At 33.6% G+C, this 15004-nt stretch overlaps 1 protein-coding gene across 1 annotated transcript in view; it reads left to right on the forward strand.

Moving 5' to 3' along the window:
* Positions 1–15004, forward strand: part of LOC106467740 (putative protein kinase C delta type homolog) — a 62843-nt gene that overhangs the window by 22855 nt on the left and 24984 nt on the right. The window contains exons 4-9 of the mRNA XM_022395926.1: positions 5609–5727; positions 7516–7576; positions 9155–9311; positions 10437–10468; positions 10685–10770; positions 12114–12243. Of these exons, the coding sequence (XP_022251634.1) occupies positions 5609–5727; positions 7516–7576; positions 9155–9311; positions 10437–10468; positions 10685–10770; positions 12114–12243 (585 nt within the window). The remainder of the gene's footprint in view (positions 1–5608; positions 5728–7515; positions 7577–9154; positions 9312–10436; positions 10469–10684; positions 10771–12113; positions 12244–15004) is intronic.

A 15004-nucleotide genomic window follows, 5' to 3' on the forward strand; every position in this document is an offset into this window, starting at 1 on the left:
TGTGTCGCTAAAGTTTCGTCGGAACGAAGTTACGGAAAGTTAATTAACAAACGGAGACGTAACAATACTAAATTGAGCGACACACGATAAAAGTCGATACGCGCTGAAAATTATACAAGGATTTGATGGTATTAGCATGTTTAATTAGTCGTTTCTGGTAAGGTGATAAGCAATATCAGTTCTTCTAGCATGTAAAAACTTTGGTTTCCTTCACTTTCGATACGTGATGTAAGATATTGTTACTTTCTCTTGATAATTAACTGTCTTACTTTTAGAATCTTAAACAACCACTTCTTCTTCTTCTTTTGCTGTTTATTTTTTAAAGAAACACAGCTACATATATATGAATATATGTGTGTGTATATATAGAGGCCTATACATCAATGAAAACATATACACACAAACATGTCTATGCACTTACATAATCATATATACATACATACATACAAGACGAGTGGAGAGCCTTAACAAGATTTACATTTCACTAGACGAGACGGGAGAAGAGCCTTACCAAGATCTACATTTCACTAGACAAGACGTAGCGAGGGACTTAACAAGAGCTACATTTCACTAGACAAGACGTAGCGAGGGCCTTAACTAGCTCTACATTTCACTAGACAAGACGTAGCGAGGGCCTTAACAAGATCTACATTTCACTGGACAAGATGAGAGGAGAGCCTTAACTAGATCTACATTTCACTAGACAGAGCGAGAGGAGAGCTTTAACAAAATCTACATTTCACTAGACAAGACGTAGCGAGGGACTTAACAAGAGCTACAGTTCACTGGACAAGACGTAGCGAGGGACTTAACAAGAGCTACAGTTCACTAGACAAGACGTAGCGAGGGCCTTAACAAGATCTACATTTCACTAGACAAGACGTAGTGAGGGCCTTAACAAGAGCTACAGTTTGCTAGACAAGACGTAGCGAGGGACTTAACAAGATCTACATTTCACAAGACAAGATGAGAGGAGAGCCTTAACAAGATCTACATTTCACTAGACAAGACGAAGCAAGGGAACAATAAGTACATTTATCTAGACAAGGCGAGATGAGGGCCTTAACAAGAGCTACAGTTTGCTAGACAAGACGTAGCGAGGGACTTAACAAGATCTACATTTCACAAGACAAGATGAGAGGAGAGCCTTAACAAGATCTACATTTCACAAGACAAGATGAGAGGAGAGCCTTAACAAGATCTACATTTCACTAGACAAGACGAAGCAAGGGAACAATAAGTACATTTATCTAGACAAGGCGAGATGAGGGCCTTAACAAGAGCTACGTCTTGATAGACAAGAAGAAAGGATTTTAACAAGAGCTACATTTCTCTACACAAGAAAAGAGGAGGGCCTTAACCAGAGCTACATTTTGCTAGACAAGAGTTCCTTACGATGTTACTCTGTCCTTGCAGCTAAGTTAAGCCTAATTAAATTAATCCAACAAAAAAATGGATATGAAAGAAGCTTACAGTAACACAAGAATTTTAACTTTCAGAAAAGTGATTTGTTTTTAAAACTAAAACAGAATTTAGTTACATGTCACATTGCGGTTAAATCTGCTTGTAAAAATTAATCAATTCATCTTATATAACAACTGACTCCTGAAGTTTTTAATTCAAGTTTCACGTTACATAGGAGCTAATCAAAATTATATTATAATAAAAGCTTCCAGATATAAAAGATCGCTTAGATAATTTTTTTTCAAACATATGTTAGAGTTACTTAACTATTTCTCTTAATGATATAACAATTCCACGCTCTTCTTCTCAATCTTATTATAAACAGCATGTTAAGTATTGGTAGTAGGATCTTTTAAGATCATCTTACTTATTTATTAATGATATTTATACCTATTTTAGATGACAGAAGAGGGCGTTTAGGGGAAATGCTAATCCTTCCCTTCCAGGCACTCTATACTTTGTACTTAGAAGTGTAAAGTTTTAACTCTTTTTAAGTAATTAGTTTCATTAAAAAGCGAAACTAGTTTATTTTATTTTTAAATCAAGTCCGCTTAATCGATATCCAACAAATACGTTTTACATACTTGAATTTTCTTTCACTTCAAAAATAAGTTTACTTCGGGTTGATTAAAATATACACGTACGAGATCATGTAAATAACTTGCCGCTGATGATATTTGAACACATTACTCTACGCTCCTTTTTAGGGGGGGGGGGGATTCATCAATCATGCGTGGTCCATTATTAAACAGTAGATTAATTTATATTTCTGAAAGTTTGTTTGTTTGTTATGAATTTCGTGCAAAGCTACACGAGGACTATCTGCGCTAGCCGTCCCCAATTTAGCAGTGTAAGACTAGAGAGAAGGCAGCTAGTCATCACCACCCACCGCCAACTCTTGGGCTACTCTTTTACCAACGAATAGTGGGATTGACCGTCACACTATAACGCCCCCATGGCTGAAAGGGCGAGCAGGTTTGGTGTGACAGGGATTCGAACCCGCGGCCCGCAGATTGCAAGTCGAGCGCCCTACACTAACCACCTAGCCATGCCATGCCATTTCTTAAAGACACCAGGAAAAGATACTTTGTTTTCTTTTTCATGTTTGAATAGATCTAGGACTGATTAATACCATTGTCGTTCTTTTTGCATTGGTATCGTTTCATTATTAACTTGTTCTCACGGATGGAAACAGTTCTAAACAAAATTATATGTAAACGGTATTAAAGTGGTAGTATAGAAGAACAACATATCAATATTTAAAAAATAATTATTTTTTTTGACGGTATATGCTACACTAGTTTTACCGTTATAATTTTTAGAGAAGTAAAGTTTATTTTTTAACAGCGTTATTCCAGATTATATCATCATAGTTCATTTCACCGTCAATATCCTAACATAACTAACTTGTAAGTGTACAGATTTTAAATCGAATTAAACTACGAAATAATAATGAAAGAAAAACAAATTCTGTAATAAATATACCTATATTGTTTCTTATTCAATACGTAAGCTTGTCGCCGCCTTTTTACGGTACATATTGTTTTTCAACTTAGTGCTTAAATTCGTCACCATCTTCTATGGTACATATTATATCATAATTCAGTGTCTACATTCGTCACCATCTTCTATGGTACACATTGTTTCTCAATTCAGTGTCTACATTTGTCACCATCTTCTGTGGTACATATTATTTCTTAATTCAGTGTCTACATTCGTCACCATCTTCTATGGTACACATTGTTTCTCAATTCAGTGTCTACATTCGTCACCATCTTCTATGGTACACATTGTTTCTCATTCAGTGCTTAAATTCGTCACCATCTTCTATGGTACATGTTATTTCTTAATTCAGTGTCTACATTCGTCACCATCTTCTATGGTACACATTGTTTCTCATTCAGTGCTTAAATTCGTCACCATCTTCTATGGTACATATCATGTAATAATTTCTACTAGAAGAGTCGCTAAAAATACACCATAACAGTAACTAATAATAATGAATAGTCTTAACTATAAGTAACAAACAAACTGTAAAATACTTCTATGATCACTCTGTCCTAAAACCATCAGCTGGGTACCATCGTTGTTAGTGCTGTTTTTCATTCATTATTTAGATTCGTCACCTACTTCTACGGTACATACTGTTCTTCGTTCAGTGCTTACGTTCGTTAAAATATTCTATGGTATACATATTGAGATTCGAGATGTAAAATTCATATTTTAGTTTTCGAATATGTTTCACGATAATTTTCCTTTACTATTTCATCCCTGCTGGAAACAAGTAATTATACATTGTGTAGAGTGGAGTAATACTTAAGGAATTCTCATACCTCATTTTGAAATGTTTCACAAGACGGACAGTATCACGTACCTACTTAACAACTGTTGACAATTTTCATCTTATTTGAAATATTTTATATTCTTGGATATTTTTATAAAACAACAAACTAAAACAAAGTCGTACAAATATGAATGCACAAAATCAAGAGCTATAATATTAAAGTTCTTGTGTAGAAAGCTAGACTACACTACAAGTGTAGGATACTTTACGTATGGAGACGATTTCACTATCGTTGTCATGTTTAGTAGCTGGACCGTTTCGGCTCCTAATCTACTGCCGTTTTCAGGGAAGTTCTGAGAAGTACTGATTCTAACGTTTGCCTATAATTAAGGGCTCTAGTAATTCTTTTTCTAATGAATAGTTACAACGTAGTACCATATTTTAACCCACAGCAAAAGCGTGTCTACCGAAGTGGCATGGGGGCAGACCCCCCCCCCCATTGCAGAGCTCTGCACCCCAGCTGCCCTTCCATCTGAGATATTAAGATTTAGTCTTTTAAGATTTTAAATTTTTTTTCCACATTTTGCCTCTCGCTGACTTGAAACTGTTAATTATTTTGGGTCAAATGTGGTAGTAATACTTTGAACTTAAACCGAAAGAAGTATCTTTAATCATATATCTAGGGTTGGGTTAAATGGTAATTTGAAACACCATCTGACCACCTGGAAGCCATGTAAAGAGAGCCTGGGGTAAATTCGGCTTACCTGATAGTTAAAAAGAACAAATAGATACTCCTCAAAGGAAGAAAAAACATATCTATTTTGTATTTAATAATACTTAACCCCCCTTTGATACATCCCACTTCGCCCTCAAATAAGTTTGTCCCATTCTGACCCGAAATAAACAATCTTATAAACGCCACTAAACCATAGCAAAACAAGAGGGAACCCTCAATAGCCGCGACACTTGATATTCTTTGAGGCAGGATTAGAGTAAATTAATCTATGAGACCTTTTATCACTTTTTATTAGCTATATTTTTGTGTACCAGCAATACCAAGAGTGGGTCGCGCGTATACCGATTCGATTTTAATACTCATCAGGATCTCTACCAGCCTATCCTCAAATAAAAATTCTTTTAGGCAGGATTAGAATAAATTAATCTATGAGACCTTGGGCGTCGTTAAATACATCAATCGAAAAGGTTTGACCTCCTGAGTCCAAAACAGTAATTAGATCTCAAATCGGTCAAGAGAGCTATTCAATGAGTCGCTATGCCGTGATTAAAAGGAGGAAAATACATATATATATATATATATATATACAGTGAAAGAATTTCTCATCGGGAAATGACGCACACGTGTTTTATAAAAACATTGCCATTTCTTTGACCTGCAACATTCTGTACGATGAAGAAGACATTGGTGTTCGTTTGTCCTGCAATATTATATCTGATCAAGAAAACATTAGACATTGGTATTCGTTTGTCCTACAATATTCTGTCAGATCAAGAAGACATAATACATTCCTATTTGTTCGTCACACAATATTCTGTCTGATAAAGAAAACACCATGCATTGGTGTTCGTTTGTTCTGCAATATTCTATCTGATCAAGAACACATTGGTGTTCGTTTGTTCTGCAATATTCTGTCTAATTAAGAACACATTGGTGTTCGTTTGTTCTGCAATATTCTGTCTAATTAAGAACACATTGGTGTTCGTTTGTTCTGCAATATTCTATCTGATCAAGAACACATTGGTGTTCGTTTGTCCTGCAATATTCTATTTGAAAGAAGTGAAAAATCCCTATTCAGAATTACACACTCATGAATATAATGCTTTTATTTTTTGATTCTTTAGGTTCACTAATTCACCTTCTGGTTATGGACAAACCGAACAAACTACTAGCTGACCTGCTGATCCCGGTTCAAGTCTTGGCCGACAAGTGTAGAGGAAACGACGAAGTTCCTTCTATTTGGGTAAGGAAAATAAAATGGAAATAAATGAGAAAAGTAAAAAGGCTAGTTTTTCTTATCAAACATACAAATTACTAATTACTTAAATATATCATAGAATTGCACTTGTCTCTTTGCCATAAATGCAGTTGCAAATCCTTTATGATGAACCAGTTTTAATTAAGAAATTTAATATATTTTAAGCTCGTATTTCAGAGAATAATGTTTTTACAAGTCTTTTACGAAATCAGCCTCTTTCACGAATTAATTTAAAGTTTTTTATAAACACATTTTCTTGTATTAATATTTATGTGTGCGTGTGTTTCGTTCAGGCAACTACTGTTATAAGTTATTTATTAAACAACATCTTCTGTCTCAAATCGCATGTACTGAGTGTTATATGAAGCCTTAATACGCAAAAAAAAATATTTCTGAATAAATATGGCAATCGTACGTGTGCTGATCGAAAGATATTTGAGATTTGATTGAATGGACTTACAGTTTGAGACTTGCTTGGATTAGGATATTTCAAGTGGTTTCTTTAGTTCTGAAACAAACACTGGTTGCAGATAATTTCGTTTTCTATTCTACAGAAACAGAGAGAGAAAGAGACCTTCTGGGTAACAGAAATATCAAGTATCAATATATTCAAGGTTTTGTAAATTTTTTAAAGTTAAATTGACTGACAAGTTACTGCTGATCTGTGTTTGTGCAAACAAAATGAAATTCACGTACAGTAGAATGTGTTTTGAACTGAGAGAATGGAACAAAAAAGTTTTGACACAAGTTGATGCATAGGAAAGGCGGGTATTGTCTTGTAAAATCACACCTGTTCAACATGGCGTAAACAAGCACTTTCTTCCAAGTCCAGTGGAAAATTAGAACGACACACATGTTTAATTTCTCTCTCTTTTTTACATTGTTTTGCTTCTTCATTTTTCCATTTTAAATTACTCTCGTAAACATGAGTGAAAAACCAAAAAGTACATATGTAAGCTGTGTTATTTTGCAAACCAGGCATCGGAAGTCTTCCCACGTTCCACACGTCAGAGCTTGTAGACAAGTAATTTTTAAGGTAAGTAAAGGAAAGAAGAAATGAGACTTAAAATGGATACGTTGTCAGTGAGAAAAAAATAATAAGTGATGTAAAAAATAATTCAAGTTGTACAACAAAATATATATAATCCGAGATGGAAAGATTAGGGTTAAAAAGAACTGCGATGAGCGCAAGGGCAACAATATTTTGTCTAAGATTTGTCTACATAAAGAAATGTCTGATAAGGTTTGGATTTGTTTGTTTGTTCACCTGAACACCACCTTATACACACCATGGACTAAGTGGTCGATCAGGTCAGAGACTGCTACTGCTTAGTCACATCCGTTCTTAATTTTTATTGATTGTCACTCTTATTATGCACCCACAGCCGAAAGTGCGAAGCATGTTGATAGCACAACATCTCGAATCCGAGACTTTCGGATTTCCCATCCGACGCTAAGCATTAGGTCACGCTCGGGACCATTGGATTTAGAATAAATTTCAAATTTTCAAAGGAAATATTTATGAGAGAAAGCGATTAGAAGTAATGTTAATTTAAAGCGATTTTGTTATCTTGCATGTGGTCAGTCAATCGGTTTTTAGAACGTAACTACAGAATGATGGTGGTCATTGTAAACCTAATTGTGTAGTACATTTTTATAAAGTGTTCGTCCTGCATTATATTATTATTATTCCAACGTCAACTTTTAACAGTTTATTTTAACCGCTTTATTATGGTTTGGTTTTAATATGTTATATGATTTATATGGCTATAGCTTAAACTACGACCAAGTGGAAGACTGAATGTCCAAGTTAGATGTTACAAAGATGGTGAAGGTAAGTAAATATTGTCATCCTTTTGTTGACTAGGTATGTAATAAAATTTGATAAGAAACAACTGTCGTGGATTATCTGTGTTCATAGCACTTCATACCGATAACTTTACATTACTACTACTTAACCTCTCTCGCGTCTTCTGCAATTTGATGTTTTTTGTCTTCTTATGAGTTTATAGAAGGCCATAATTTTCTAAAAGAAAAAGTATTACTAGATATTCCTAACATTGATCTGAGCTTCTACTGTTAATGATTCATTAATTAATTAGTAATCTGTTAATCAGATCAAAATTCTAGTAAAGTTTTGCATTTGTAATTCATCTGCTTATTCTAAACTACACGATAAATTTTTGAAAAGTGAAGATTACAGATTTCACCATTTGTTATTGTAACTCTTTATTGTAATGCTGTTCTTTCGTTTGGTTGTTTCTTTGAATGTATTTGGTGAAAATAAGGTCAAGTGCAGTCTATGTAACTATAACAAATTAGTTTATTTCATCTTTAACGTTTCTACAAGATACCTTCGCTTGTACACTTTTGTAATTGTGGGCCTTAGTAACTTTACAAATGATATTCAAACGGAAATACCTGGTCAACAGTACTACTAATAAAAAATAAAAAAACCACTTGTACAATTTCACAGCTAATCGATTGGGCAACTGAATATACTCGATAACTAACACTAATCCAAACACTTCACTGAACTAACCTTACTGACTCACTGCAAACCGTTAACTACACTTGATTCAATGTTTTACTGAGTCTTATATTTATAATCTACTCTCGTCTCTCGATACTCCCCTAATTTACTTGATTCTTGACGTCATATTTAGAATATTCTGGGTATCCTAGACCTATTTGAATAAACGTTTCTATCTTAACGCCACGGGCCCTCTAGTTAACATCTAAATTTAAGCATTGAAAACATTTCTTACAACATCTGTATTCTCTCTGTTAAATAGCTTTACAAAGAAGCTACTTTCATGATAATCTTATTTTCATAACAAAAATACTTAAGGTAAAGAAAATTACAGTATTTCCTAAACAAATTTTAATCATGTGTGTAGTTAATTGGTAAAACTACATAAAACAAAACAGTGAAAATAAAAGTTACGGAGATTTAAATTTACCTTGCAAAACCATATATGAAAACTGAAAAGTTTAGGACAAAGATCACCTAGCAACGTTACATTAAGAACTGAGAATTTTAAAATTAAAGCCACTTAGCGATATCACGTGGAACGTCGTAAATATTAAGGTTAAAAATGCACAATACTAACATCACATATAGAACTGAAAGTTTTAGAGCTAAAAAATCTCCTAGCAGTGTCACATACTAGTGACAGTCTTAAGATCTATACAAGTTAACGTCAAATATAAAAGCAAGTGTTAGGACCTAAAACGCTAAACATCATATTTAAACTCAGAGCTTTACGATTAAAATCCACTTTGCAAAGCACACATAAAACTGAGGGTTTTGGAGGTGTAAACTACTTAGCAACACACATTTATAACCGAAACTGAAAGCCGTTTACCTGTTGACTAAAACGATTAAATAAGCGTTCTTTTCCCACTATAGTTCCTTTGTTAGAGGATGACCTAAGAACAAATAGTGGAATAGCAAGACGCCGTGGAGCTGTAAGACATCATAAGGTCCATGAAGTAAACGGTCACGAATTTATTGCTAAGTTTTTTCGACAGCCAACTTTTTGTGCATTTTGTAAAGACTTCATGTGGTAAGATGCCACTTGTGAAACATGATATAAATTTATGAAATTAGCTTTTAGGAATTTAAAAAAAAAACATGTACACATGCAGTTTTATATATATTCTAGATTTTAGGGGCTTCAGGCCTATTCCAAAACCAGATTAATTTAATGGCATCATATGTATAATTTAATAACTTGGAATAACATTTTTAGCAGTACAAACTCGTAAATTTACCGTTGCCATAGTTACCATGCAAATATAGATTAATTCTCCTCACGTTAGTAGAAGTCGAGTCTAATTTGAACCAACATAATATCAAGTAATCTTCAAACTTTACTTGTATTAGACGAGATTACTACGTTACCAAAATATTTTATTTTAATTATTATTCAAACATGTAACAATTATAAAGAAACTTTTACAGCCCCCCCCCACACACACAGTGGCACGGCAGTATGTCTGCAGACCTACAACGCAAGAAACCACGTTTCGATACCCGTTGTGGGCAGGGCACAAATAGCCATTGTGTAGCTTTGGGCTTAACTACAAGCAAACGAACAAGCTTTTGCGGAATATTTTAAGTTATCTGTGTAATATTCAGTAACATAACTTTAAATAGTAAATTAAAATCCAAGTTTGAGGGATACAATGTCATGTTTATTCAAGTGTATTTATAGTTAAGTATTTTTAATAATTTCTCTGGTAATTGATGATTTTAATTTACGCAAATTATAACTGTAAATTGTAAAAGGTGCAAAGCCTAACATTGAAGAAGATGTAAGCCTAACACTACATGTTGTTAGTACAAGGAAATATTTTATTAGTTTTAGAAACAGTTTTTTGTATACATTTTTGTGCAAGTTTCTTTTAAATATTTGACGTTGAAATTTTAATTGTTAGTTTACGTGGGAACTGATAGAGTCACGCTCAGTGAAAGTCTGTAAACTGGTTAAGGCCACTGTTAATTTAAATCAACCAACTTTAGATTGTTAATTTATTCTCGTAAAATACTTTTACGTATTTCGATCTGTAGACAAACAAATGATTTTGACAAAATAATGGAATGTTGCTTCCCCAGTTTTTTATTGTGCAATAATCCTATATTTAACTTGGCGAATTTACAAATAATATTAATTTTATACTCGTTTCAGGGGATTTGGAAAGCAAGGCTACCAGTGTAAAAGTAAGTTGTAAACAAAATTACTATATTTAAAACCCATTAAAAAAATACGTTATTTTATTATTTCGAGTTATAATATCCAGTGAGAAAAAAAAATACACTCTATAATCGTGAGTTCAAGATCAAAATTAATCGTTCTAAATTTGGCTTTATACAAATTCGTTTCACTGATGCCTAAAAAAGAACTTGATACAATGTGATTTGTTTCTTTCACTACAGCGTGTCAAGTGGCCGTCCACAAACGCTGTCATGATAAGTTCCTTGGAAAATGTCCTGGAGCAGGAAAGGAATCACAAAACACACTGGTAACTTATTTTTCTGGAATTTGAAATTGGATAAAAATTAAACATAAGACTGGTGAAAATTAACACAAGCTATTATTATTGTAAACGTATACAACCTATTATCACTGTAAGTTTACACAAATGATTATCAAAGTGAATCAACACATTGGGGACATGGTTGCATTATAAGACTGATGGTTAAATCCCACTATGCGATCAGACAAGAGAAGCCCAAGAGCTGATGGTGGTGGCTTTTGACTAATTGCCTTCCATCTACAGCATATTAGCTCAAAATTAGGAACAGTTGTGTGTAAATATTTCTTTATGTAGCTTTTTGTGAAACTCAAAACAAAAATATCTAAATTGTCAAGTTACAAAATATCCTAAGAAGGCATACAAGGATACTCAGCTCTTTTTCGAAGTATTTGTTTCAATGTTTGTGTTTTAAGATGTTAGTTAAATCTCCTGACAAATAAGGAGGTTTGTATCTTATCAGATGTTTTTTTATTTTTGTTTTACATTTCCTGTTTCTCACATGGTTGCCCTCTTTACATCAGTTTCTTGTATAAAGTTCCGCGAAGTTAGCAAGATAGCTAGAAATAAATTGGTCTAGAACGTTCAAAAGATAACTTATTCATTAAATATAGCATTTCTTCTCTAAAGAAAATACAAACTTTCTAGATATTTTCTTTGTATTGCGGTCGGTTATAGTCATAAGATCGCAGCTATGACACTCCATTTTTGCTGGGCCCAGCATGGCCAGGTGGTGAGGGCGCTCGACTCGAAATCTGTGGGTCGCTGGTTCGAATCCCCGTCACACCAAATATGCTCGCCCTTTCAGCCGTGGGGACGTTATAATGTGACGTTAAATCCCACTATTCGTTGGTAAAAGAGTAGCTCAATAGTTGGCGGTGGGTGATGATGACTAGCTGCCTTCCCTCTAATCTTACACTGCTAAATTAGGGACGGCTAGCGCAGATAGCCCTCGTGTAGCTTTGCGCGAAATTAAAACCAAACCAAACCATACTTTTGTAAAGAAATTCTCAAAAGTTATTTTTAAACTGTGCTAACATGCACTCTGGGGTAATCAGTACAACCACGGGTGTAGTTTTTTAAATGGCAAACCACTTTTGCCAGTTATTCCAAGCTCACACAAAAAATAGACAATTCTTAGCCTATTGTTTTTACCTCAATCTTCATGAATCGAGAACATAGCAAAGTTTTTTTAGTGTATAAATCTGTTAAATTTATCAATTTCTTCACTTCAGTTATTTAGGAATATTAACTTATTTTCATACAAAACACTCTTTAATCTAGCTTTGTTAAATAGCTTAGTCTAATTATATTTTGCATATGATTTCCAGTATCTGAGGGAGCGGTTTAAAATCAACGTCCCTCATCGCTTCAACGTTTATAATTACATGAGTCCTACCTTCTGTGATCACTGTGGTTCACTTCTTTATGGCCTGTTTCGCCAAGGTTTGAAATGTGATCGTGAGTAAAATGTTTTATTATGCTTTTCACTAGAAGTATATTAGGATACCTAAGCTGAATTTCAACTTATATGTGTCTGAGTATTCGTAGCAAAAAATAATGATTGGTGTTGTTTGGGATTACATAATATTAATTTCAGAAAATTAAAAATGAAAAAAAATGTTGATTTTCATTCAGCTCTCACAGAATCAACATTCATTTAGCTGTTCTTTTCAACAGTGCTTGAACTGTAACGATGATGTTAAGTATGTGAAATTTTCTATTGCATTCTATAATGATACATGCACAGATTTTTTTTCATTAGTTTCTATAGATAGGACTAATTTAAATATATATGTATAACTGTTACATAATTCTAATTGAAATTTCAATTTAATAAAGTATTTTCTATATTATACTTTCGTTCAATTTGGGAGTGATTGTAATTTACACATGTTGTTTATTATGGCTAAATATATTATTTTTAATCTGGCGTGACAAAAAAAAAAGAGTTTCATGAAAAGATTTCAGTGACAGAGTGACTGCAATATTTCACAGTAATAATGTTAAAATAATACCGGTGACAGTAATATTTCACGGAAATAATGTTCAAATAATATCTTGCTGTAACAGTAATATCTCACGGAAATAATGGGACTGTAATATCTCACGGAAATAATGTTCAAATAATATCTTGCGGTAACAGTAATATCTCACGGAAATAATGTTCAAATAATATCCTGCGGTAACAGTAATATCTCACGGAAATAATGTGACTGTAATATCTCACGGAAATAATGTTCAAATAATATCCTGCGGTAACAGTAATATCTCACGGAAATAATGTGACTGTAATATTTCATGGTAATAAGGTTCAAATAATATCTTGCTGTAACAGTAATATTTCACGGAAATAATGTGACTGTAATATTTCATGGAAATAATGTTCAAATAATATCTTGCGGTAACAGTAATATATAACGGAAATAATGTGACTGTAATATTTCATGGTAATAATGTTCAAATAATATCTTGCGGTAACAGTAATATTTCACGGCTATAGTATGACAGTAATATTTCATGGTAATAATGTTCAAATAATATCTTGCGGTAACAGTAATATATAACGCAAATAATGTGACTGTAATATTTCATGGTAATAATGTTCAAATAATATCCTGCGGTAACAGTAATATTTCACGGCTATAGTATGACAGTAATATTTCACGATGACAGTGTAAAAGTAGTGTTTTATAGTTGATATAAGAAGTTTAAGGAATGCTTAGTCTCCTGGGCTAGATAATATTTCCTCAATGATTTTGAAGGACGTTAAGCATTGGAAATGTGAGCCACTGCTACTATTTTTGTAAGTCCTAGAATAATGGGCAAGTGCCAGAGGGTTGGAAGCTGGCTAATGTTACTTCTTACTCTCTTTTCAGGGATGGGATAAAAATTGTCCAGGTAATTATAGGCCTATTATTCTGACATCAGTATTGGGAAACGTTTTTGAAAGTGTGATAAAAGATGCTTTGCACGCTAATTTAATAAACTTTAAAATCTGTTGGATAGTCAACATTGTTTTACTATGAGAAAATCTTGCCTTACTAATATTTTGACATTCTTTGAAGAAGTTACTGCTTATGTAGATGAATGTAAGAGTGTGGATTTGATGTATCTAGATTTTCAGAAAGAATTTGACAGGTACCACATGAAAGGCTTGTTGAAAAAATGATCTCTCTATGTACGAGGGGCGTACGTTAACTCATTGGATAGAAAAAAGGCTGAGTGGAAGAAAGCAGAGGGTTCTTAGAAATGGAGTTCAGTGAAACTGGATAAATATCACAAGTGGGGCACCTCAGGGCTCGGTGTTAGGTCCTATGCACTTATTGATTTAAATCAATGACGTAGATGAATGGATACTAAACACAAGTCTAAAGAAGTTATAATTTTATTGTATAGGTTACTAGTTATGCCATAATCAGAGTATTTATTACTCCTTACATTAGGAGGACGTTGGATTGTTCTGGGGTGGACTGAACTCTAACATTCTACCATGAAAAACGCTGAAAGGGGCCCACAGATTTCTCATAAAAATAACAAAAATACGTACCAAAGAAGCACGTGTAATTTAATCTTAAAACAAGAGGCATACATAATTCACACTATCAGTAATTTTGAGAACATAGAGAAGCCCTTCACGAGAGAATATTGTCAAGTAAATATTTTTTGATACACTTAATTATTGGTAGAAATAACACACATGTTACTTTAAATGTTAATATAATAGTAACAAATAAGTAATTATTTCACTATTGTGTTGACAGAGCATTAATCTATTTCTTTACGTGCTTTTTCAAGGGAGTCCACTGGTATTGTTCTCGGTGTTACGGTAAGCCAGGACGCACCTGGAATTGGTTCAAAAGAGTTTAGAGGGGGGGTATTAAGATGACACCTGGCATGGAAAGGTTGTCATACGAGGACAGGTTAAGATCTCTCAAATTGTGTCCTCTTGGAAAAAGAAGAGTTAGAGGGAATATTATTGAGGTTTTTTGAGGCTGTAAGGGAACTGATAATGTTGATACATCATTTCCTTCTTCTTCTTTTGTTTTACTTAATGGTGAGAATGGTATGGCTAGAAACAACTATAAATGTTGTTAGGGTAAGTCATTTTCAGCTAAGACAGTTTTATTTTTCTAACTGTGTTGTTGGTCTTTAGATTGGATGTCTTAGTATTTGGTGAGTAGTTTGGAGGGTATAGTCTTGATTAAATATTTGAATTGAA

The sequence above is a fragment of the Limulus polyphemus genome, unplaced genomic scaffold, assembly GCF_000517525.1.
Source record: "Limulus polyphemus unplaced genomic scaffold, Limulus_polyphemus-2.1.2 Scaffold2724, whole genome shotgun sequence".
NCBI classification, from domain to species: domain Eukaryota; kingdom Metazoa; phylum Arthropoda; class Merostomata; order Xiphosura; family Limulidae; genus Limulus; species Limulus polyphemus.